Source organism: Trachurus japonicus, chromosome 13, assembly GCF_045865225.1.
Source record: "Trachurus japonicus isolate A0001 chromosome 13, Traja_1.0".
Lineage (NCBI taxonomy): Eukaryota > Metazoa > Chordata > Actinopteri > Carangiformes > Carangidae > Trachurus > Trachurus japonicus.
In genome coordinates this window covers 9,881,418-9,905,335 of record NC_140919.1, presented here as the reverse complement: position 1 = coordinate 9,905,335, position 23,918 = coordinate 9,881,418, and the positions used below count along the sequence as shown (strand labels likewise).

Here is a 23,918-nt window from a genome sequence, read left to right as displayed (position 1 = left end):
GGGCGTGGCTTCTCCCCGCCTGCTGCCTGCAGCCTAGACTCAGGTACCTCACAGAGAACAAGTCAGTCTCACCTGGACAGTCACAGAGGAGGAGAGAGATAGATAGAGAGAAAGAGAGAGGTTCACAGGAAGTCAGGCTCTTATAGAGAGATAGACAGACAGAGAGGAGGTCAGACTCTTATTCTGAACTCTCGGTGTCGGATTCAACCAGGCCTGTCTGTGTTCGCGGTACCTTCATCCATCTGTTTCCTCGGCGGCTGCTCTCCACACGATGAGGGGAAGATTCAAAAGACGGGACTCGACTGACGTGGGTGATGAGGCGGCGGACGGTGCCGAGCTGTCTCCGCTCCCCGGGGAAACCCTGTCCGCTCTATCCGAGCCAGACTCACCTCCTCCCGGCTACGAGGTCCAGGACGTGCGCATCAGCGGCGGCGGTGGTGGTGGTGGTGGTAGGAAAGGTAGGAACACCTCAACACACCAAGTGATAGGCTATCATTATCAGTGACGTAACTTCACCTAGAAATAACAATAAACATGTTGTACTGTACTGTTATTGTGTCAGGCTTCCTGATGGGATTAAATATGATGTTATTATTGGTCGCATTATAACCATTTTTATGTCATTTATTCGTTTATTTGTAATGGGACTGTGCATATTCATGAGCATGATCCAATAACATTGTTATAAATAAGACAGATTTAGCTTTAGAGCTATAATTTCCATCTGTAGGCTAGTCTCAGATCTAAATTGACCCCTGTTCCAGACCGAGGCCTCTAGTCTAGACATACTGGTTGGAATATTCTCATTTGTCCAGGTCATCTATCGTTATCCCCAAAGAAATTTAAATCAAACGCAACTGGACTTGGTTATTTGCTGGTTATTTGGTTATTTTGCACACATTTCTTTGGGGATAATGGTTGGAAAGGTCACCAGAAAGAGAGAGAGAGAGATCCATTGCAAAGGGCAATATACTGTAGTATAAAATGGAATTGAATAGTAAAAGTAAGATGGTGCTTTTCCTAGACTAGATACGTATATGAGCTTATCCTATATACATCTATGCTCCAGCTCTGGGTCTGGGCAGACGGGGACAAAATCTTCAACCAGTCAAAAACAATCCAAAAGGGCAATGCAGCTTTATTTGTACATAACATTTCATACACCAGGCCAATATAAAGTCCATAACGCTCCATAGTCCTGGTCTATCGCTCCATAGTCCTGGTCTATCGCTCCATAGTCCTGGTCTATCGCTCCATAGTCCTGATCTATGCAGCCAGACCACATCTCGGCCCTGACGTCTCATCATCAGTGTGTGACTGTGTTTGTGCTCCAGGCGCTCGGTGCTCCCTGTACGAAGGCGATAAGGTCTACCTGGGGGTCCGGGTCAAGATGCCGGTGAGGGATCTGCTGAAAAACATCCGCCGCGCCCAAGGATGGGAACCTGCAGAGCTTCAGGTAAAGATCTCAATCAGCACTGAATACACACAATCAGGATATGACGGTTTGGTTTTCTGCTACACCAACCAGGCCGGATGGATGGATGGATGGATGGATGGATGGATGGATGGATGGTTGGTTGTGACACATTCCTAAAATCTCATGGACTCATGGAAGTTTTCAGCTGTTTAGTTTTTTCCTTTTCTGTCTCTGGTGCAAATCTAAACAACATGTATTAAAATCATTGGAGGTTTTAACTGATGGAGCAATCGGAATAGAAAAAAAAATACTGTTACATCATAGTGATGACAAGTAGTGAGAGTCATTTTACTCTGGAAGAAATTTCACAACAAAATCTGAACTTTTTTTATAGAAAAACCTGCTTCTACATGAGTGAAATCCATCAAAGTTGTGTTAAAGAAATCAAAATTTTATTAGGAAATGATCACATTAATGTTTAAATATGAGCATTAATTATCTGATTCAAATGTCCAACAATAAATTATGAATAATGCAGCAGTTATAAAACCACTTTCACCTCAGTTCAGAGCAGAACATGAGTCTGAACGTCGTGTTTATGTCGACGATGCTGTGGTGTTGAACTTTAAACCTGTTGAGACAGTCAGAGATGAACAGAGTACTCAACCCCAGTACTTGAGTAAGAGTACAAATACTACTGGTCAAAATTTACTCAAGTAAAAGTAGCTCAGTCGACATGTTACTCGAATAAGAGTAAAAAAGTACTTGCTTTTAAAGGTAATTAAGTATCCAAAAGTACATGCTTTTAAATTTACTTTAAGTAAAAGTAAGAGTAAGAGTACATTTCTTATTTTTCACATCAATGAATGACTCTAATTGTTTCTAAATGAATTTAAGGAGCTTTTAACTCTTGTTAGTGAGAATGAACTCTTTGAAACTGATGTGCTGCTTTTAGGGGTTAGGGTTTCCTTCTTTGACAAACACAGCTTGTGTCCAGTAGGATTTTAGAAAAAAAAGAGCAGACCTGAAAGTAACGAGTACTTTTCAGCCTTCCTAGAAATTAACTAGAGTAAAAATAAAAATATTTGTCTTGGAAATGTATTCAAGTAAGAGTAATAAGTACCAAAGAAATCTAATACTCAAGTAAAGTAAAAATCCTCTGGATATGTACTTAAGTATGATAAATTTACTCCGTTACTTACTGACAGTCGACATGATGAACTTTGAATGTTCATGAAAACAACTTGTGCTAATGTAACTCTTGTGTTGTGTCTTCTTTCTTTCTTTCTTTCTTTCTTTCTTTCTTTCTTTCTTTCTTTCTTTCTTTCTTTCTTTCTTTCTTTCTTTCTTTCTTCCTGAACACAGGAGGGAGGCAGCAAAAGAGCCAAAGGTCAGTGAACTCTTCTTCTTATTCATGATAATAGATTTTAATCGTTATCTTTTTGGTTCATCCTGTCAGTTAGTGATTGACTGAAGCAGTGGTTTTAGGCCTTTAGCTTCATTCTGATGCCAGCTCTCAGCTCCACTTTGTGGGTAAACAACACACTGCTCTCAGACTGAAACTTGGCTGTTTGTTCCATAGGTGAAAAGAAACGAGTCAAAACTCGCTCAGGATGCCGAACCACCAAGGTGAGTGTTGAAAAACACAGAGATCCCGGTTATGGCCAGAGGGGGTTTCATTTCATTCTGCTGCTCCTCATGCTTCATGTAGTTTTATAGAGAGCTATAAATCAAATGACAGCTCGGGGCAGCAGTTCATATAACTCCACATTCCTTTAACCGCAGATGAAACGCCCCACGAAGAGCCTGGAGGAACTGGCAATCATCGTGGAGGTGCTGGAGGAGGATCTCAGGACGGGCAACACCTACCACTCCCCGTCCCAAACCCTGTCCTCCTTTGACGCTCCGGTGTCCCCGGACTGGTCTCCAGCTGGTGAGAAACACATCTGTACAGCTGCTATTACAAAAAAAACTATGCATCCCATATAGGGATGTCACAATTACTTGTTTTCACAATTAATTGCGGTATTAAACGCCACAATTAATTGATCGCAAAGATTCCTAAATACTAGGGCTGGGACGATATGCTTTTCTCCCGATTCGATTCTTCTACGATTTTATATAACAAATAATATCAAGTCTTTTCAGACCTTGAATAATAATAATGCAAAGAAACATGTTCATATTTATTCCTAAACAACACAGAAAGAATATTTTAACTCAGGAAGAGTTTATAAATCAGTTTTTGTGGGATAATGTCGATGTTTAATGAGTGATGACCTCATCAGTGTCTCATTAAGTAGAATGAGTTGTGTTTGTGTTGGTGTTTAAAAAAGAAAAGAAAAGAATGACTGTCATACATGTAGAGATGCTTTTAAGAAACATTTGTGAATGTGGTCTCTTATTTTTTTTCCAGGCTACAACAGTGAAGAGTCAGACGAGATGATCCCCAGCCCCCCGTCCTACATGAGCTACTCCCCGGGCGCGGCCGAGTACTACATGGCCCCGTCTCCTCCAGACTTCCTGCAGCACGCCACCACCGCCACCGCCGCCGGCCTTCAGCATCCCAGCGTCGTCATGAACGTGGGACAAGACGGCGGCGGAGGAAGAGGGGACGAGTGGTTCGACCCCCAGACCCAGGACTGGAGCGTGAACAGCTCTGCCTTCTTCTGGACTCAGCTGCAGAAGGAGGAGAGTCAGCTGAGGGAGATCTCCGACGCCGTGCTGCTCGCCACCGACGCTCAGGGAAAGACGTGAGTTTGTTACAGAGCTGAGCTGAGCAGCGCAAGATAATAAGGTTACACTTACCACTAACAATCAATCAATCAATCAATCAATCAATCAATCAATCAATCAATCAATCAATCAATCAATCAATCAATCAATCAATCAATCAATCAATCAGGCTTTATTTGTATAGCACTTTTCATGCCCATGGCAGCTCAAAGTGCTTCACATGTTAAAAACAAGCAACATAGGGAACACATATAGGGAGACATACATACATTCACATTCACATACACATTCACACAATAATTTTAGAACATTGGATTTTATCGGGGAAACGCTATCTAATACTCACTCATTGGCAGTGGGGAAAACACTAGATAAAATGAAGTAAAATAAATAAAAATGAGAAGAGGAGAAAGACACAAGGTAAAATGAAGTAAAATAGACAGGTGTAGTGGGATAAAATAGAAAGAAGAATGGATGAATTAAAATAGAATAAAAAAGATAATAATAATAATAAATAAATAATAAAATAAAATAAATTAAATTAAATGAATGTTTTAGAATAATAGAAATAGTAAGAATCAGTTAAAGCAAGGCTAAAAAGGTAGGTCTTCAGTTTGCTTTTAAAAATGTCCAGATTCTCTGCTCTCCTCAAGTCTTCAGGCAGTTCCCACTAACACACCTACAGTAGGTCACAACCACAGCCAAACCGGCTGCAGCTCAGGTGCATTATGGGGGATGATGGAGGTGTCAGGTTTAGGCAGGAAAGAAGAATGTGTGCCTGTGGTTCTGCTGCTCTGATTTATGTCTTGTTTGTGCAATGTGAAACTATTAAGGCTGCACTGCTCCAACATGAATCTGATATCAGATCTGACAGGAGTTGTAAAAAAAATATTAAAACTAGGTCAAAATTATTTAATCCAGGTTTAAAATGATTCAATCCAGGTTTAGAATGATTAAATCCAGGTTTAAAATGATTAAATCCAGGTTTAGAATGAAGCCTAGCTCAGTTGCACCATTACAAATGATCAAATTCAAAGGTTTAGTTAAATTTTTTCTTTATTTCAAACAAATTTTGTGCAAAAAGGATTTTAAACTAAAAGACTTAAACTTTTTTTTAAGTCCCTGGGTTTAAAAGTTAAATCTTGTTCGAAGACTACATTTCAAATGGCTGATTTAGTTTATTCTTTCATATATAATACTCAATGTTATAGGTTTGATTTATGCTCCTTTGTAATAAGTTATATGGTTTTTATCTCCACTGTGTCAGGATTACATCATCATATCAGCTCTGAGTTCATGTATAAAACATCATTATAGGCTTTTATCACAGGAAACAGATGCAACTGTACAAAAACTCTGGTGTTGGTTAAATTGCATTCAGCTGTTTCAGACATGTATGTAACTGAACACCTGAGCTTCTCTCTCTGAAACAACTCCTGTCCATTGTAGGGAAGTAAAAGAATAAAGGCCTGTTGTGGTTCAGGAGGAGCTGCAGGCTTCTTGTGGTCCTGTCCCAGTGTCTCATCTTACTTTAACAAACACCAACTACAGTTATAACCCAGATTCAGAGTTGTGATCGTGTGTTTCCTCATGTGTCATCATGTGTCTCAATATGTTGTTGAGATTGTGTTTGTGTCTTTCAGAGCTCTCCATAAAGTGGCGTGTGTGGGAAAGAGGGCGCTGGGCTACGCCATCGCTGAGAGGATGGCAGCACTCAACAGCCTGGACCTGAAGGACTCGGATGGGATGGTGCGTTTCACATCTGATTTATTTTTATTTTATTGTTACTGAGCAGATTTTATACAGTCGTGTCCATGTGAGAAAGTCTGCAGGATCTAATTACTAAATTAGTGAGCAAACAAAAGTATTAAGATAATAATGTAAATGTGCAAAACAATAATGAATTTCTGCTTCAGAGGTTTTGTTTATATGTCTCATATACTTCAACATCATAAAGCTGCTTAAAGGGATAGTTCAACATTTTGGCAAATTGGCCCATTGCTATAATCGCTATAGTCATAGCAGTAGGTTTGTTACCTTTAATTGTTGGTGCAAGCTGTTTTTAGAACGGCGGAGCAGAGCTGCGAGCTGCTCAGAGCTACGCTTCGGAGGCTCATGGGATTTCTTGGTTTCCCTCATCAAACTCATCAAATACACAATCCAACAACTCCACAACGCTCTGGTGGACAAGTTGTGACCTGCACATTCACCACACTATGAGATAATAACACAACGTTACCAGACAGAGTTGTTTTAGAGGGAAATTCATGCAAAACCGCTGATGCGCGTTGCGTTCAGGGGCAGTTTTTCAGCAAGCAGTCTCTGTATTTACGTCTAAAACAACTCTGTCTGGTAACGTTGTGTTATTATCTCATAGCGTGGTGAATGTGCAGGTCACAACTTGTCCACGAAAGCGTTTTGGAGTTGTTGGATTGTGTATTTGATGAGTTTGATGAGGGAAACCAAGAAATCCCATGATCCTCCGTAGCGTAGCTCTGAGCAGCTCGCGGCTCTGCTCCGCCGTTCTAAAAATAGCTTGCACCGACAAATAAAGGTAACGAACCTACTGCTATGACTATAGGGATTATGGCAATGGGCCAATTTGCCAAAATGTTGTACTATCCCTTTAATAAACTTGTTCAATTAGCTTGTAATTCCACAAAATTCCTTTAATTAAGTCATGTATTTGTATGTACTTAATGTAACTGCAGCCTACATACGTACAGCAAGGGAGCAATTTCACAGTGGTGTTTTGAAAGTACACATTGTTCCTGGATGATGGTTGATGTTAGCGACCGTTGTTTTCCCAGACGGCCCTCCTGCATGCGGCCAATCAGAACCATCATCTGATGGTGGCCGACCTGATCCGAATGGGCGCCGACGTCAACGCCACCAACAACTTGGGGAAGTCCTGCCTCCACCTCAGCGCTGAGAAGGGCTACATCCGAGTCCTGGAGGTCAGAACTATGTTTTTGGGGGAGTATTTATATACTATATATTTTTTAAATGTAATCATTACTTCTGTCTTTCGGTATTTGTTTCTTTTTTTTTATTCCTTTGTGCTTTCTTTCTTTCTTAATTTATTGTGTAAAGACAATGCACATTCATGAAAATATCGGCCGTAAGCATCATCACTCTGCTGTTTGTTTCACACAAAAGATCGTAAACCAATAGCGTAACACAAGTGAATGATGCATCCCGTGACTTGTGCAGCTGACCGTTCACAAACATTTGTCCAGTGCAAGATAATATTTACTTAAAACCAGCAAAACCATCCCGTTTGTTTTAAAGCTATCGGAAGCCACGTTCTTTGTTGGCTGTGGTCCGGACCGACAGGTCGTTCAAGTCTTTGTGTGTTTGTCAAAGTTTCATCTGTCGCAACGTCGGTAAATAAAAAAATCTTCAAACGACTGAGACGTTAAAAAAGCTCTGACAGAAACTAACGAAGCCGGTTTTGTAAGACACAGAGCTGTGCACAGCATATCATTTAGTGTAATCCTCTAGCTATTAACTCCGTTGACATGTGTCAGTAGTGTCAGCGTGAGACGTCGACAGACGGCATTTATTGCAGGTTTTTGTACGTGAGGCTGAGCTGCAGCAACAGAAACCTGTCATTATGATTCCTACAACATTTTCCACGTTCACTTTTATAGCTCAGCTCAGGTACGCACTGTACAGTAGAGCAGATGTTGTCGGGTGTTTTTCCACTGTTAGCGTGGAGGACACATGTGAGCTGAGCCCACCCACACACCTGAACACAGGAAGGCTGTGGTACCACGGTCTTTACACAACATGAACCATGCACGACAAAAAACAGCCTTCAAGTATTTTAGATTAGAACAACTTTGGTTTAAAGGAGCTATTAGTAGGTTTTTTTTGGAATGCTACACAGCTAACATTAGTTTTTATCATGTAGCCTATGCTCTTAGTAGCGCTAAGAGTGACTCGGTATCGGAAAATGAGGAGACGGTTTGACTGGGCTGAAGCTAGCTGGTTAGCATGCTAACAAGAACAAAAGAAGAGATAGAAATATAAACAAAACTACAGCTTCAGGACTACGACAAGAGGTTAAAATACTTACCCAGTTCAGATTGGATCTACATGAGTTGCTATCGTACAGTGACAAAGCACAGTGGGGGCTAGCTATTAGCATGCTAACTTCAGTAGAAAAAATACCCAATATTGTTACTTTCCCTATCTGGAGACAGTTACAAACAGCTGTTAATGCAAACATTAGCTATGTAGCAATTGAAAAACTTACTTAGGCCTCCATATTTGTGAAAATCGAGATGGCTCTAAGCAGTGGATCATTGAATCAGCACAACGAGCAACAGATTACGTGACAATGAAATTTAAGCAGAGGCGAGAATGAGCTCCAGTTGTTCAGTAAAGACAATGCACACAGATGTGAGGACACCTTCACCGCCGCCGGCCTGGAGACAGCTGCTCTGTCCTCAGGTCTTCTTTGAATTCTTTACATTCCCCAAATATTTAGAGCAGCTGGGTGTGACTTAATTGACGGTTGTGCATCCATCCCATAGGGCTCATGAACATCTAGGCTTGTCACGATACATGAGTATCAGCAGTTCATACCAACACAACCAGTGAACTTCCACGATTCTCGATACTCATTCGATACCACGATGAAAAAAATAAAAAAAACAGAACCTGTGTACTTCTAAATTTACAACTTTATTAAAAAGAAACTGTTTCACATAAAACTTTGAAGTATTTAAGCTTCACTGTGCTTCAACAACTTCTCAAAACGGCCATGTTTACATGACTCAATCGTGCATGTTTTTTCTTTAAGGTTCTCAAACACACAATGATGGATGGTGTGTACGTGGATGTGGAAGCCATCGATAACACTGGTACGTTAAAACATTATTATCATTATGATGAACTTTTACATGAATACATAAATAACAGAAAGAAGAATAGAAGTAGAGAGGACGTCCAGATGACCCAGATGTTGTGTGTCCTCCTCAGGGATGAGTGTCCTTCAGTGTGCGTCGTTGGCCCTGAAGGCCACCGTGTGTGAACTGGAGAGCAGCAAGTCGCCCACTCACACCCGACTGCACACGCTCCGCCAGGAGCAGATGATGGAGACGCTGGAGTGTCTGCTGCACATGGGCAGCTTCTTCCACACCATGGTGGGCCGCCCCTCTTTCCTTCTTTCTCTCTTTCTTTCTTTCTTTCTTTCCTCATTCATTCTTTCTTGCTTCATTTGCTGTTTTATGCTTTCTTTCTTTCTTTCTTTCCTCATTAATTCTTTCTTACTTCATTTGCTGTTTTGTGTTTTCTTTCTTTCTTTCCTCCTTCCCGTATTTCTTGTGTTTGTTTTTTCCTTCCTTTCTTTCTTTCTTTCTTTCTTTCTTTCTTTCTTTCTTTCTTCGTTATTTTTTCTTTATTTGTTCTTTCTTTCCTCATTCATTCTTTCTTACTTCATTTGCTGTTTTGTGTTTTTTCTTTCTTTCCTTCTTGCCATATTTCTTTATTTTTTAATTGAATACTCATTTCTTTCTTTGTGCTTTCTTTCCTGTGTTTTTCTTTCTTTCTTTCTTTCTTTCTTTCTTTCGTTCTTTCTTTCTTTCTTTCTTTCTTTATTTGTTCTTTCTTTCCTCATTCATTCTTTCTTACTTCATTTGCTGTTTTGTGTTTTCTTTCTTTCTTTCTTTATTCCCATATTTCTTTCTATTTTGAGTATTTCTTTCTTTCTTTTTTAATTTAATTCTCATTTCTTTCTTTCTTTCTTTTTTTCTTTCTTAATTGAGTCGGGACAATGCACATTATTAAACATATCAGCCGTAAGCATCAATGTAAATATGCCAGAATTTGCGCCATTGCTAAAGTCCTTTCTGAAGGCCCTTCAGAACCACCTAAAAACGTCTAATAGCTATCATGGTCTAAAATATTAAACTTCATGAGGATAACGCAACAATGAATATGCATCGGTTGCTACTTTCTTGAAGACAGACTTGATGTGTTTCAGAGTAGTTGCTGTCGTATGTGACCAGGTTGTATGGCAGTACGATACATAAGAGAATCACTGCAGAAATATAAACCTTTGCTGACTCTAAAATAAGGAAAGATCTTTTCTTTCTCATTTTGTATCATGTCATGTTTCTATTACGCTGAGCTGAGGTTATTTCACCCGCACAATCTCTCATTTAAAACTAGATCAAAAAGTTTCATTTTTATTTACAAGTCGATGACCTCGATAGATTTCACGCCTTGTTTTGTAACGATGTGTAACACGTCGTTGCGGCGTCACCGTCATGTTTCACCTCTGGAGGAGACACGGTCGACTGAGATCCACTTTGCTGAGGCAGCAGCCGTGAAGTCGTCCTGTTCCCTCGCTGAGCTCCATCAGTTGTAGCCGGAGGACACGGACCGACTCGTTACGATGGAGAGGCTCAGGTTGTTGTCACGGCGCCAGCGATGTGTATAGGGAAGAAGTGATGAACGGCTGTGAACTTGAAACAAAATGTAACTGGTTTTAGATCCGACCTCTCCCTCCCTGCCCGTTGTTCTGCAGACTGTGTTATTGTTTGGCTGCAGCAGAGCAGAGCACGCCGGTATGTCTTTGAAGAGCCGCGCGGAGCAATTTGAGCCACTGCGGTTGCCAAGTTCTCTGCATAATGGAGATAAGTGGAGTTGAACAACCCCACCACCACTAAAGCAGCTTTTACTCAACTCGCTTGTGAAGCGTTCTCACGTCTGCTGTGGAGGAACGCCGTGTTCACACCTGAACCTCGGCTGCTCAGCATTCATTCACAGTCACACTCTGTTTTTTTTTTTTATCTGATATATAACACAGAATGATAAACAGGTCAGCGTTAGTGTGCGAGCGTTGGCGCGGAGCCCGAGGCGGAGATTAAGCTGGAAACTGAGCCATGTGTGACAACATGGAGCCGATCACATCACAGATACACACCTGAATCGGGAACACCGAGGCCCCCGGGGGCCGCGCTGCTGCATACCAGGCCTCAATTATCGCTGTAGCACCACCAACAGGAGGCGACAGGAAGAGACACGTCCATCCTCTCTCCGCTTTGATTTACCACCTCCCAGCAGGAAAAAAAACCCCTCATGACATTTTAACGAGGCTTGTCTCTGAAAACTGAGAATTTCATCGGAAAGTTTCACCGCGAAAACACAAAGTCGTCGTTGGGACTTGAGCTGCTCCTAAAACTCATAAAACCTGGAACGCCCAAAACCTGCAGCTACAAAAATACAAAAAACGGCCGGCGCTGATTGCAGCTTTATTATCTTGTGTAAAGGATTGTCTGCTGCAGTCCTACTGACATTTACTTTATTTAATTTTTTATTTAAGGGAAACAGGCAATGACACCTTTGAACACCCTGCAGCACTGTAGCATGGCTTTGTTGCAAAGCACTTTGGGTACCTTCTTCTGGCAATTATAAAGGGCTATACGAATAAAATGTGATTGATTGATTGTTACAATGTAACACCACTGACCAAAACGAAACATGACGACATAAAACCAAGCAAACATACGAAAATTTAATTTACAGTTACTACTCAATATACATCTAATCAAATGTAAATTTTTCCAATTTTTTTGTTTTGTGTTTCTACCTTGTCTTGATTTGTTGCGATTATTTATTCCAAAATAAATTGGTTTCGCACTCAGTCCAAATTCAAGTTCCTTTTTGATTGGGCCTTAAAGGGATAGTAGCATTTTTTTTAAAAGTTGGGGTTGTATGATCTACAAATAGCCCCTAAGTACTTTAATTGCAGTAGAAGACTCTCTACACTCCTCCCGTTAGCAACGCCAGCCCATAATAGCCCTGCCCAGAGATTTACAACATACATTGTTGTGAATGGACCCAAAGAAGCGGCCTATTTTCGCGGCCTAAAAGAGGTTTTACATGAAAAGAAAATACACAGTTCCATTGTCCATTGGCTGGCGTTGCTAACGGGAGGAGTGTAGAGAGTCTGCTACTGCAATTAAAGTACTTAGGGGCTATTTGTAGATCATACAACCCCACTTTTAAAAAAAAATGCTACTATCCCTTTAAATATAAATGTTTTCCCCAAAAGAATAATTGTGTGTGTGAATTCTTTTGAGGACATTTAGTGTATGAAATGTCTTTGTGTGTCTCACCGTCCTCTCCCTCTCTCGTCCTCAGGGATGCCAGAGTATGCAGCCGAGAATGGCTTGACGTCCTGGCCCGTCCGCCCGGCAGGGCATTTTGGAGACCCGACAGTAATGTTCTGAGTTGGTTCAGGCTCGTCTTCGTCCAGAGGGACCATCGTTAGGTTCTGTTCCCTCTGAGCTCGACTTCAAGCCTGTCAAGTTAAGCATCTGGTGTTTCGTGTGCGGTGAAAAACGCCTGACTTGCAATCAGGCGTTTTATCGTAAAACCCGCACAGAAGCGCCAGGTGCCCATTAGCTGGTTTCTATGAAACTTCCCTCGTTTGTTACGTTTGTAACAACTTGTCCTCACTCACTGTGTCTGTGTAAAAAATCCACGTGTAAAAACCCTCAGAGAAATAAGAATTATGGGTAAAAAAACAAAAAACAAAAACAGAAGCACCACAGTTTGTTCCTGTATAAAAGAAACTGACTCCAGTGACTTCACTGAAACAGACCTGGAGTTATTTGTTAAAAACTGAGGAATATATTTGATAATAACATTTACATACATTTACAACATTCTCTGACAGTTTAATTTGTAAGACAACTTTATTTATTAAGCAGAATTCGGGCACAAAGCAACTTAAAGTGCTTCATAGAGGCACAAAAAAAGTATTAAGATATTAAGTTATATTAAAAAAAAAGCACTTTAAAGACTCAGTGAAATAAAAACATGTGAATCATAAGTTTGATGAAATCAGATTTAGAGCCACAGGTTTTTACATGTTGGATCTTATCAAACACTTGTACATGAGGACATAACAAGTTTTAGTAAGTCTTGTTTGGTGATGGGCAGTAAATGAGGAATATTAATGTTCCTTAGTTTCCTCCACGTGACTCCGATCTGATCGGTCATGTTTAGGTTTTTTAGTTTACGTTTAGCCTGTTTAGCTTAGCTTAGCTCAGAGACTAGAGGCAGACCGGATACAGACTGTATCTAATATAGTATTGATCATTAATCGAGTTGATTAACAACATAAACAGGACATTTTTCTCCTCCTGCCTTTAATTTCTGAGCTAAACTCAAGAGATGAAACAGACTAATCAGTGAACACAGTGTTGTTTTTGTTGTTGTTGTATTTTCCTCTATGCCGATGACACCGTTGTCGTCCGTTTAGAGGTTTGATGATAAGTTGGATCGTTGTTTTCGTGTCAAAGCTCGAACATGGTGACGTTCACATGTCACCAAACCGCTCTGACCTGCCGGGACCTGTCCTCTGTGAGACACACGGCTCCCTGGCGGCTCAGACCTGTTTCAGCCAATCACAGCCCTCCCTCCACATATCAGATGTGTGTCAGCGGGTTCACTGCTAATTAACTTCATCAGTCCATAACTCAGTAGTTTTGACACCTGCCTCGTCTGTGAGGCACGAAACCTTTTCTCAGGTGTTTTTACCTGCCAGGTCAAAGTCACATGATCTTTTACAGTCAAGTTACCTAGATAGTTCTGGTTCTTGTGTTGTTTATTTGTGTTATTCTCATCATTTAGTGGGTTAAAACGCGCTCAGACCTACAGTAGGTTCAGGTCCTGAGGTTAAAGTTATCTGATGACTTGTTCTTTATAGTTTTGTTTATGTCGATGTGGTGGCGGGTGAACCAGAGATTTCCATGTGATGGATGTCAGTACTCTGAGGTTTTATCTACTGCAAGTGTCATGTATGTAGAAAATATGAATTGTTTTTGATTTATTGTCAGCGTGACGACGTACCGGACTCACCGGTCGCTCCGGTGTCATTGACAGAAACTACGTAACACTTATCGTAAAACTCATTGGAGTAAACCGTATTCATATTTTTTTATTTTATTGATTTTATTTCTCACCTCTACACTTAAAATGATAAAAAAAAAGTCAACTTCCCAAGGCTTCAGTTGTGTATTTGTACGTGAGGAATACAGTAGTTGATGATGATTGAAAAACAATTATGAATCTTTGTGTTCAGTTCGTCAACACGTTAAAGTTGATTCAAAGAGCGGTCGAGTCAAAGTTGGGTGTCGTCACACTAACAAACACATGTTGTTGCTGTTTTTTATATTTTTATTCTTTATGTTTTTGACTTTTATTGTGATAGAGACAGGAAGTTCCCTGACTCTGTTTTTATGTTTATTATTGATGATTTTCATGTAATTTCCATGAGAAAAATCAAACTTATAAAGTTCTTACACCTGAAAATAACCTTGTTTATTCACAGTATCTTATATATATACATATATACAGTATGATTAGATTATCATGTGAAGTTCTGTCAATTGAAAAGAAAAATTTAATAAAAAAAGTTTGGGGAGTGGGAAGTTAAAAGTAAGACGAGTGTGTGGGTGAAGTGTAGGAATCTCATAGTGAGTCACTATCAGTCAGTTTCTACTGAATTGACTTTAATTGAATGTTTTGTATTATTTTTGTCGTACACCATCAGATGAGTCATGCAGGTTGTCATGGTGATGACAGATGGGTAACGTCTTAGTTTCAACCAACAGTTTCTCTAAATGTCGACAACACGTGACACAAAAGTGCAGATCTTTGCTCCATGAGATGGAGTTTCTCATTAATAATGTTACAGCAGCACGACGGCGTCCTCTGCTCCAGCAGCTCGTCGTTGTGCAACAGTTTATCTCTGTAATGATTCACATCGGTGGTGGAAGTTGTGTAACGAAATGTACGTTTTTATTTTAAAGGCGTCAATAAAGTTCTGGCTTCAAAAAACTTTGATTTTCAAGTGTTTTTTGTTTTTTTTCTTGATCTGAAGCTGCAAGTAACCAATAGGAAATTGTCTTCTTTCTCTCTTTTTTTTTTTACTTAATATATGATTTTATATTTCTATACATTTTAAAAATACACTATGAAAAATTGTGTTATTTGCCTTTTTGATTGAGACAATACATATCAATGAAGACCAGTGTAAAAGACAGGCAGAAACTGACTGCATCAAAACAAAAAACATTACAACTCACAATACTCTAGTAATAAACAGAGAAAATGAGAAAATTTAAATGAAAAATTAACCCCATTAGTTTTAATCATGCAGTCATTACTGTTATTATTAGTAATAGTAGTAGCAGGGCCGTTGCTAGGAATTCTGGGCCCCCTGAAAGAATACTAGAGTGGGCCCCTGACTTTTCCACTTTTTTTCTTAGACTACATATATATTATTTAGTCTACTTTGTTTTTATGCTTATGCAGCATTACTATATGAGTATTAGTCAGGGTCTTGTGCAGAATAATTCAGTCATACAGAGATTAGACTACTGGGATTTTTTGTGGGCCCCTAGAATTATCATCACCTTTCTCCCCTATACAACGGCCCTGAGTAGTAGTACTGTAGTAGTAATTTAGCTTCACAGGGTGGATAAAAACAAATTACAATAATTACAGTCATGTGATAAGAATGAGGAAACCCCAACTGGTTTACACCAAACATGTTCAGTGAACATTGTTCCAGAAGTCCTGGTGTTTGTCTACGTGCAGGGCCGTTGTATAGGTGATGATAATTCTAGGGGCCCAGCGCCGAGTGGGGCCCACAAAAAACCCCAGTAGTCTAATCTTTGTATGACTGAATTATTCTGCATAACACCCTGACTATTACTCATAGTAATGCTGCATTAGCATCCAAACAAAGTAGGCTAAATAAAAAATTATAATACATAGGCTATGTAGACTAAGAAAAAAAGTGGAAAAGTCAGGGGCCCACTTTAGTATTCTTTCAGGGGCCCCAGAATTCCTAGCAACGGCCCTGTCTATGTGAATTCACTCTGGTAAACTTCAGTCTGGACTTCATATTTCTCTAGAGATCAGTTTCCTCCTCCTCCAATCCAACTTTTAAACGTCCTGTTGTGACATTTCAGGGTTTTTGGAGACTTCTTTTACCATCTTGTCGTCTTGCTCTCTGGGTGAACTTGCTTGGATGTCCAGACGAGGACATGTTGGCAGCTGTGGACTATTTTCCAGACAGTAGAATAGAACGGCTGATTTCACATAGTTTTGAGATCTTTTTAACCCCCCTCACCAGACTGATAAGCTGCTGCAGTTTTCTCTCTGAAGGCCTGAGACGGGTCTGTCCACCTCACCACGCTGTTCCCTCTCACTTCAACAGTCAGGACTTCAACCAAACTAAATGTCTGAGGTTTAAAAAGCTCAGTAACAATGTCAGTAACAAAAAAAGTGACATTATTTGAGTCTCGCAGTATATTAAATTGATATTAAATATCCATAAATCCAAGTATGTTTAAAAAAAACACTCACACACAGGCTTTCATAGGGCGTCCTATTATTTTCACATGACTGTATAAATACATTGACTGTGCACCTTGACAGGGTATATACAGGAATCTTTAAGTTAATTCTAATACCTTTTTAAGACTTTTTCAATACCATCTCAATATTTTTAATACCTCACCCAACCCCCTCACCGCCACTTCAAGCTGTAACCATTTACATCACAACAGTGACACTTTTAACGTAACAGTTTTAGTTTGTGATAAAGACTTTAGACAACTATGATACAACAGAATTCAAAATAGGTTAGGATAAGAAATCAAAGTCAAAGTTTATCAAAAAATAAAATTAAAACATTGCTCCACTCTCAAAAAACAAAAACAACAAATCTTCTTTTCTTTTTTATGTACTGGTTCATCTTTGTTTTTTGATAAAATGAATAAATTCACACACTTTTACAATGTTTTTTAGGACTCAAACTCTTGGACAGCTAATTCAGAAAAAAATACCTTCAAAATTTAAGACTTTATAAAGTTGTGAAAAGACTTTTTAATACTTTTTAAGGGTCTTAATTTTCCCAAAATTGATTTATCACCTTTTAATACTTTTCAAGACCCCGCAGATACCCTGCTTGAATTTCGTTGTACATATGAGTACAATGACAATAACGTATCTTGAAATCTTGAAAGTCCAGTATGAATAATGCATTTAAGTTCAATAAAGTCAATACTACCAATTTTCATAAAACAATCCTGTGTCAGCTGGAGTGCTAGAGTGCTTCTTTAAAACCCAGCTGGTGATGGTGAACACTGATCAGATGCAACAGTTGATTTTTCAGCAGCTTCACTCCAGTATTTTTCCTTTGCATGTCACATTGTGACTCTGATCAGTCTGGTATCAATACTCAGTCAAGGAAACCTGCTGCCTGCTGAACGGTTTTTACGTTTGTCATTCACAGTGAAACCACACAGATTAATCACAGCCCTATAATAATCACATGTTATGTCCACAGTCCATAAAATGTTATTGCTCCAGTTAATCCTGATCTAATAGCGTCGTTGAGGGTCAATTTAGTTTTTAATGGATGACACGAGAGTTTTAAAAACAGAGTCATAAAACCTGAGCCGGTATTATCACCTCGTCTCCAAGCTGTCAAGCTGCAAGAACAAAGAGTACACATTGCACTGCACACACACACACACACACACACACACTGCCTCAGCCTTTCATGTGTCTCTTCAGTGCAGTGATCTGTCCCGACCTGCTGAGGCTGAGCTGAGTGAGTGGATGAGGCTCCGCTCGGCTCCGACTGTGTGTTTGTGTGGGAACGATCCAGCTGAAACCCACTCTGTGTTTTTGTTTGAAATATACTAAGACAACGGGATTTTTTTTTTTCTTTTTCTTTTTTTTTTTTTTTTTTGCCAAATCCAGTGACGAGGTTTCAGAAAAACAACAATGTCTCATAAGAACATGAAACAACTTTAACCACATTGTCCTACATTCATCTCCAAAAAGCTCTCAGGCACTTTATGCTCAATTCAGGCGTGTGACAGTTTTTGATTTATTTTTTTCAATGTCTTTTTTAATATCTATTTCTTACCCTATTTTTTTACTTATCTTATTGTAATGTGAAGGGAGGCAATGCATGCAAGTAAGAATGTTATTGCATGGTTTTACTTTTCAACATCTGTGTTTATGACAGATGAAATCAAATAAAGAAAAAAACAAAAAAAGACATACTGTTTTCACACACATGTTTAAAAAGAAAGAGAGAGAAAGCACAGGAGGGCAGGGCATGAAGAGGAAGAGGAAGAAAAATGTGTGGATGTTCACCTGAGGGGAAACAGTTTGTGGCTTCACATACTTGCATGAGTGACAGCACAAACCTCGTTATTATTATCGTTGACAGAAGTGCAGAATGCATTTCTTGTTTTATTATTGCATGTACAGTATAGTATATTCTTTACAGTAGATATTGAATTACATATTGTTTTGAGTGAGGTTTGAGATTATAATAGGCCCACTCTGCAGGTCTTTTCTTGTGGTCCCTTAAACGCAGCACAGGTGTTTCCATGTTCTTCACAGGCCAGTGAGTCACAGTAATTAACATGAACACACACACACACTTACAGTCGATACACACGCGCCCACACCAATTTTGATACAAATGATTGTAATTTACCTGAAGAGACAAGACTTTGACAGGGTTTATTTAAAATTCAGTTCAGACAATGAAATGATAAATGAAAAAAAAAAGTGATGATGTCACAGCAGCAGGTTCAGGTTCAGGTTCAGGTTCAGGTTCAGGTTCAGGTTCAGGTGTGGCCCGCAGCCGTGCAGGTGCAGCAGTTATTTTCCATCCTTTAGATACGGTAAGTGCAGCGACGTCGACGCTGATGGGAACTGATGCCACGACGACCAGATGTCATCATCAGGACGACGACCTGTAACCAGGAGAGACCACACCCTGACATGAATATGAATATAGGCCATGGGATATTTTAGTTTTTATCATTTATTTTATTGCAGTTGTTTGATTAGAAGAAACATTGGGTTTTATCATTTATCTCATTGTAATTGTTTGATTGAAGTAACAAAAGCAGGTAATGGACAGAAAACGCTACAGCTGAAGGACAAACATGTAACTTGGTCCAGGTGACACTGTGTTTTTACATTTGATAACTATAATAATCTTGCACATAATACATTTTAAACATTTTCTATGATTAAATGAAACTAATGGAGATTTACTTTTATTCTTAATTTTTATCTAGAGTATTTTCTAATTACAGGTTTTGTACTATAAATAGTAGACGTACCATCCATTTTCTTCCATGTCACTTATGGGGCTCCGTAGTGTTGTGATTTATAATGGTTTTTGTTTCAGGATGCAATTTGCATTTTTTCTTATTCCAGTCTGACATGTTTATATTTTGTTTTATATTATACCTTATTTTATTATTTTTAATTTTGTATTTGTTGGTTTCTGTTGTAGGATCCAGTAAGTGTTTTTGTTACTTCAGTCCAACATTACATTGTGTATTTCGTCCTGATGTTCAGTGACATATATTATCATATGTTTATTATCATGTATTGTTGTCGTTCGCAGAAAACCCTAAGTAATTTGTGTAAACTGGCCCTTTAATACAGAAACCTGTTGATATTGTCCACCTTTACTCTCATTATTGTGGTATCTGGTCCCACAGACTCAACAGTTGATCCAGTCCTGTTACATTTATTTGTTTCTGATTCTGAGAAACTGTAAAACTCTCTGATCTCGATGTCAGATAAAACTTTCATTGAAAAAACGCTGTGTTGTTTGTTCAATGGGGGAGGAAAACGCTTCAACACATTTATTAGACTTCAAGGATGAAACTGAATATAAATATAAGTCATCAGGGTAAAATTGAACTCCACATCAGAGCAGTCTGTTTACGCTCTGATCGCCCTGAGGACAGACTTCCAGGTTTGTTTTCTCAGGACGATCGATGACTAAGAACTAAGAACAGAAATGTATAAATGATAAAAGACAAACACATTCTGCGTTTCTTCTCGATGCATCATCATTGATGTTGACTCCACCTTAGACTCATCATTACTCATTCACACTGATAACACTTTTGTCAAGGTATAAATATTCCCCCACTCCCCGCAGGCTTTTGTCTCTTTTGATAAGACACAGATGTCTTCTTTAACGTTGTCATTTAAAAATGCTCAGCGAAGTGAAATGAAAACCTGATTTATCACACGTCTATCAACACTTGAGAACATTTGCGTAATCGGCATCCTGCAGAGCCGCCTGTTCCCTGTTCACCTGCAGCACACGGGGACGTATACTAATGATCGCTCTGTTTTCATTATTTTTTTAAAGAACAAAATATGTGTCGGAGTTCTTTTAAAGCAAAATGAACTGTTTCATTGAACGTTTTGACTTCATTTAAAACTGAGGATTAAAAGTTACATTAAAATACATGTACAAAGACAAAAACAAACTTCAAAATCTGATTGAAATGATGGACACCAGTTGTATATAAGCCTTAGATTCTACCTACACACTTTTGGTTATTCATTCATTCATTCATTCAAGTGTATGTTGTGTATGAGTTAATGTACGACGGAAGATGTTTCTCAAGTTTCTCCTATTGCTACATAGCTAGCGTTAGCATTAACAACAATTTACTTATAAAGGACCTCTAAAACAACTCTGTGTGGTAACGTTGTGTTATTATCTCATAGCGTGGTGAATGTGCAGGTCACAACTTGTCCACCAGAGCGTTGTGGAGTTGTTGGATTGTGTATTTGATGAGTTTGATGAGGGAAACCAAGAAATTCCATGATGAGCCTCCGTAGCGTAGCTCTGAGCAGCTCGCGGCTCTGCTCCGCCGTTCTGAAAACAGCTTGCACCGACAATTAAAGGTAACGAACCTACTGCTATGACTATAGGGATTATGGCAATGGGCCAATTTGCCAAAAATGTTTACCTATCCCTTTAAATATTATTTTTGCAAACGAGAAATTGTTCGGCATAACACTGCTGCTTAATTTTTTATAATAATATAAATATAATTTGTTGTTTATACTTTATTTTGTGATCTAAGTCTGCAGAATAAGATCAATAGAAGTCAAAGTTCAATGCTTCCCTCCCGTATCGTATTTCCACCTCCGCTGAGTGAAAGTCTGACACATTCAAAACTTCTATCTGACAGATTATTAGTCAGCGCTGAGCACCGACCTGTACGATTTTCTTATTTAATCCCACAGGTTAAAACTTGAGTCCAGTGAAACTGACAGTAATTGCGTAATAAAAAGGTTGATATCAGAGCCATACCACCACCGGTCTGGTCTTCAGCCCCTTACCCTCCACCTTCACCGCTCCTCCACCGGCTCATAATGAATTTAAAACCTGTTTGCTGGTGAACGCAGCCTGATACTGAGCCGCGGGCCATTCTGCAACACTGAGCTCCTCACTGGTCCCTCCACCCTCCTCCTCCTCCTCCTCCTCCTCCTCCATCTCTCTACTTCTTGCATCACATCCTCTCTCCCACAGCGACCCCCCCCCACCACCACCTCCCTCCTCCTGCCAACTCTAATATGATCCTGTGTTGCGTCTTACCTCGTCTCTTTATGACCACTCACAGGAACATCAATAACTTCTTAAGTTACTAGATAGATAGATAGATAGATAGATAGATAGATAGATAGATAGATAGATAGATAGATAGATAGATAGATAGATAGATAGATAGATAGATAGATAGATAGATAGATAGAATAAAACTGCGTCATATAAACATGTTGATTGGAAAATATGGAGGATAGATAGAAAGAGGTAGATAGATAGAGATAGAGGAGGGTAGAAAGAAAGAAAGAAAGAAATAAAGAAAAGGACAGAGAAAGGGGGTAGAAAGGAAGAAAGAAAGAAAGAAAGAAAGAAAGAAAGAAAGAAAGAAAAAAGACAGAGAAAGTGGATAGATAGAAAGAAAGAAAGAAAGAAAGAAAGAAAGAAAGAAAGGGGGTAGAAAGGAAGAAAGAAAGAAAAGGACAGAGAAATGGGGTAGAAAGAAAGAAAGAAAGAAAGAAAGAAAGAAAGAAAGAAAGAAAGAAAGAAAGAAAGAAAGAAAGAAAGAAAGAAAGAAAGAAAGAAAGAAAGAAAGGGTTGGATAGAGACAGACAGACAGACAGACAGACAGAGATAGATAGATAGATAGATAGATAGATAGATAGATAGATAGATAGATAGATAGATAGATAGATAGATAGATAGATAGATAGATAGATAGATAGATAGATAGATAGATAGATAGATAGATAGATAGATAGAATAAAACTGCGTCATATAAACATGTTGATTGGAAAATATGGAGGATAGATAGAAAGAGGTAGATAGATAGAGATAGAGGAGGGTAGAAAGAAAGAAAGAAAGAAATAAAGAAAAGGACAGAGAAAGGGGGTAGAAAGGAAGAAAGAAAGAAAGAAAGAAAGAAAGAAAGAAAGAAAGAAAAAAGACAGAGAAAGTGGATAGATAGAAAGAAAGAAAGAAAGAAAGAAAGAAAGAAAGAAAGAAAGAAAGAAAGGGGGTAGAAAGGAAGAAAGAAAGAAAAGGACAGAGAAATGGGGTAGAAAGAAAGAAAGAAAGAAAGAAAGAAAGAAAGAAAGAAAGAAAGAAAGAAAGAAAGAAAGAAAGAAAGGGTTGGATAGAGACAGACAGACAGACAGACAGACAGAGATAGATAGAGAGATAGATAGATAGATAGATAGATAGATAGATAGATAGATAGATAGATAGATAGATAGATAGATAGATAGATAGATAGATAGATAGATAGATAGATAGATAGATAGATGGATAGATAGATGGATAGATAGATAGATAGATAGATAGATAGATAGATAGATAGATAGATAGATAGATAGATAGATAGATAGATAGATAGATAGATAGATAGATAGATAGATAGATAGATGGATAGATAGATAGATAGATAGATAGATAGATAGATAGATAGATAGATAGATAGATAGATAGATAGATAGATAGATAGATAGATAGATAGATAGATAGATAGATAGATAGATAGATAGATAGATAGATATACTTTATTGATCCCAAGCTGGGAAATTACAGTGCAGCAGCAGCATTACACAGACACACAGTGACGATAACAACATATAGTATAAGAATATAAAGAACAAACTATTCATAATAAAATAGCAATAGCAATAGAATAAATGTGATGTACAAAAGTATATACTGTACAACAACAAATTGGCAGTGTTGATTTTAGTGCAAAGTAGAAAATGTGCGATGTGTGTAACTGTGTGTAGAAAATAAAGTGAGTAGTGACTGTAAGTTATGACCAGAGTTTTTTAGCTGTTGTTATACAGTGTGATGGCATGATGGAGAACAGTTTATTCAGTTTATTATTACCGGTGATGTATTGCATTGCATTTATCCAATTAAGTGTGTAACTGTGGCCCATTTGACACAGATTTGTAGTTTGTGTTTGCACTGGAAATGAGCCAGAATGCAGAATATTCACAGAAATCCATGTGAGAAAGAAATTTAAACTGCAAGACGGTGAGACGGAAAAGATAAAAAATCACCTTGATGGAGTCAATATTGAACCTTCAATTTCAAATTGAAAGTCCGACTTTGAACTCCGTAAGCTTATGAAAATAGAGTGAAAGTTGTAGAGAGCCACAGTAAATAGGTCGGACTGGAAATATCTGAGTGATTAATGATCTGTCAGACTTTATTAAACTCAGTCTGTGGACAAACTGCTTTTATTATCACTGGCTGATCATCGTAGATACGAATCTGGGTAATTAGTTTCACCTGTTTACTCAGCTACACCTGACTGCCTATGATTACACTAGTTTTATAAAAAAAAAT

At 38.8% G+C, this 23,918-nt stretch overlaps 1 protein-coding gene across 1 annotated transcript; it reads left to right on the top strand.

Annotated features, from left to right (window-relative positions):
* The first annotated feature begins 263 nt into the window (after positions 1 to 263).
* On the top strand, positions 264 to 12,636 carry LOC146975444 (uncharacterized). The gene is made up of 11 exons (XM_085794391.1): positions 264 to 443; positions 1,335 to 1,456; positions 2,783 to 2,807; positions 3,000 to 3,046; positions 3,203 to 3,350; positions 3,834 to 4,170; positions 5,797 to 5,902; positions 6,964 to 7,110; positions 8,964 to 9,024; positions 9,143 to 9,306; positions 12,311 to 12,636. The coding sequence occupies exons 1-11, from the start codon at positions 272 to 274 to the stop codon at positions 12,341 to 12,343; spliced, it is 1,362 nt and encodes a 453-aa protein (XP_085650517.1). The 5' UTR covers positions 264 to 271; the 3' UTR covers positions 12,344 to 12,636.
* Positions 12,637 to 23,918: the final 11,282 nt, after the last annotated feature.

What these genes read in the sequence shown, in the direction of transcription:
- LOC146975444 (XM_085794391.1), top strand. Translation starts at nt 272, where the DNA reads ATGAGGGGAAGATTCAAAAGACGGGACTCGACTGACGTGGGTGATGAG. An exon ending in ACCGACGCTCAGGGAAAGAC is followed by an intron (nt 4,171 to 5,796) that starts GTGAGTTTGTTA and finishes TGTGTCTTTCAG; the next exon opens with AGCTCTCCATAAAGTGGCGT. An exon ending in GCAGCTTCTTCCACACCATG is followed by an intron (nt 9,307 to 12,310) that starts GTGGGCCGCCCC and finishes TCTCGTCCTCAG; the next exon opens with GGATGCCAGAGTATGCAGCC.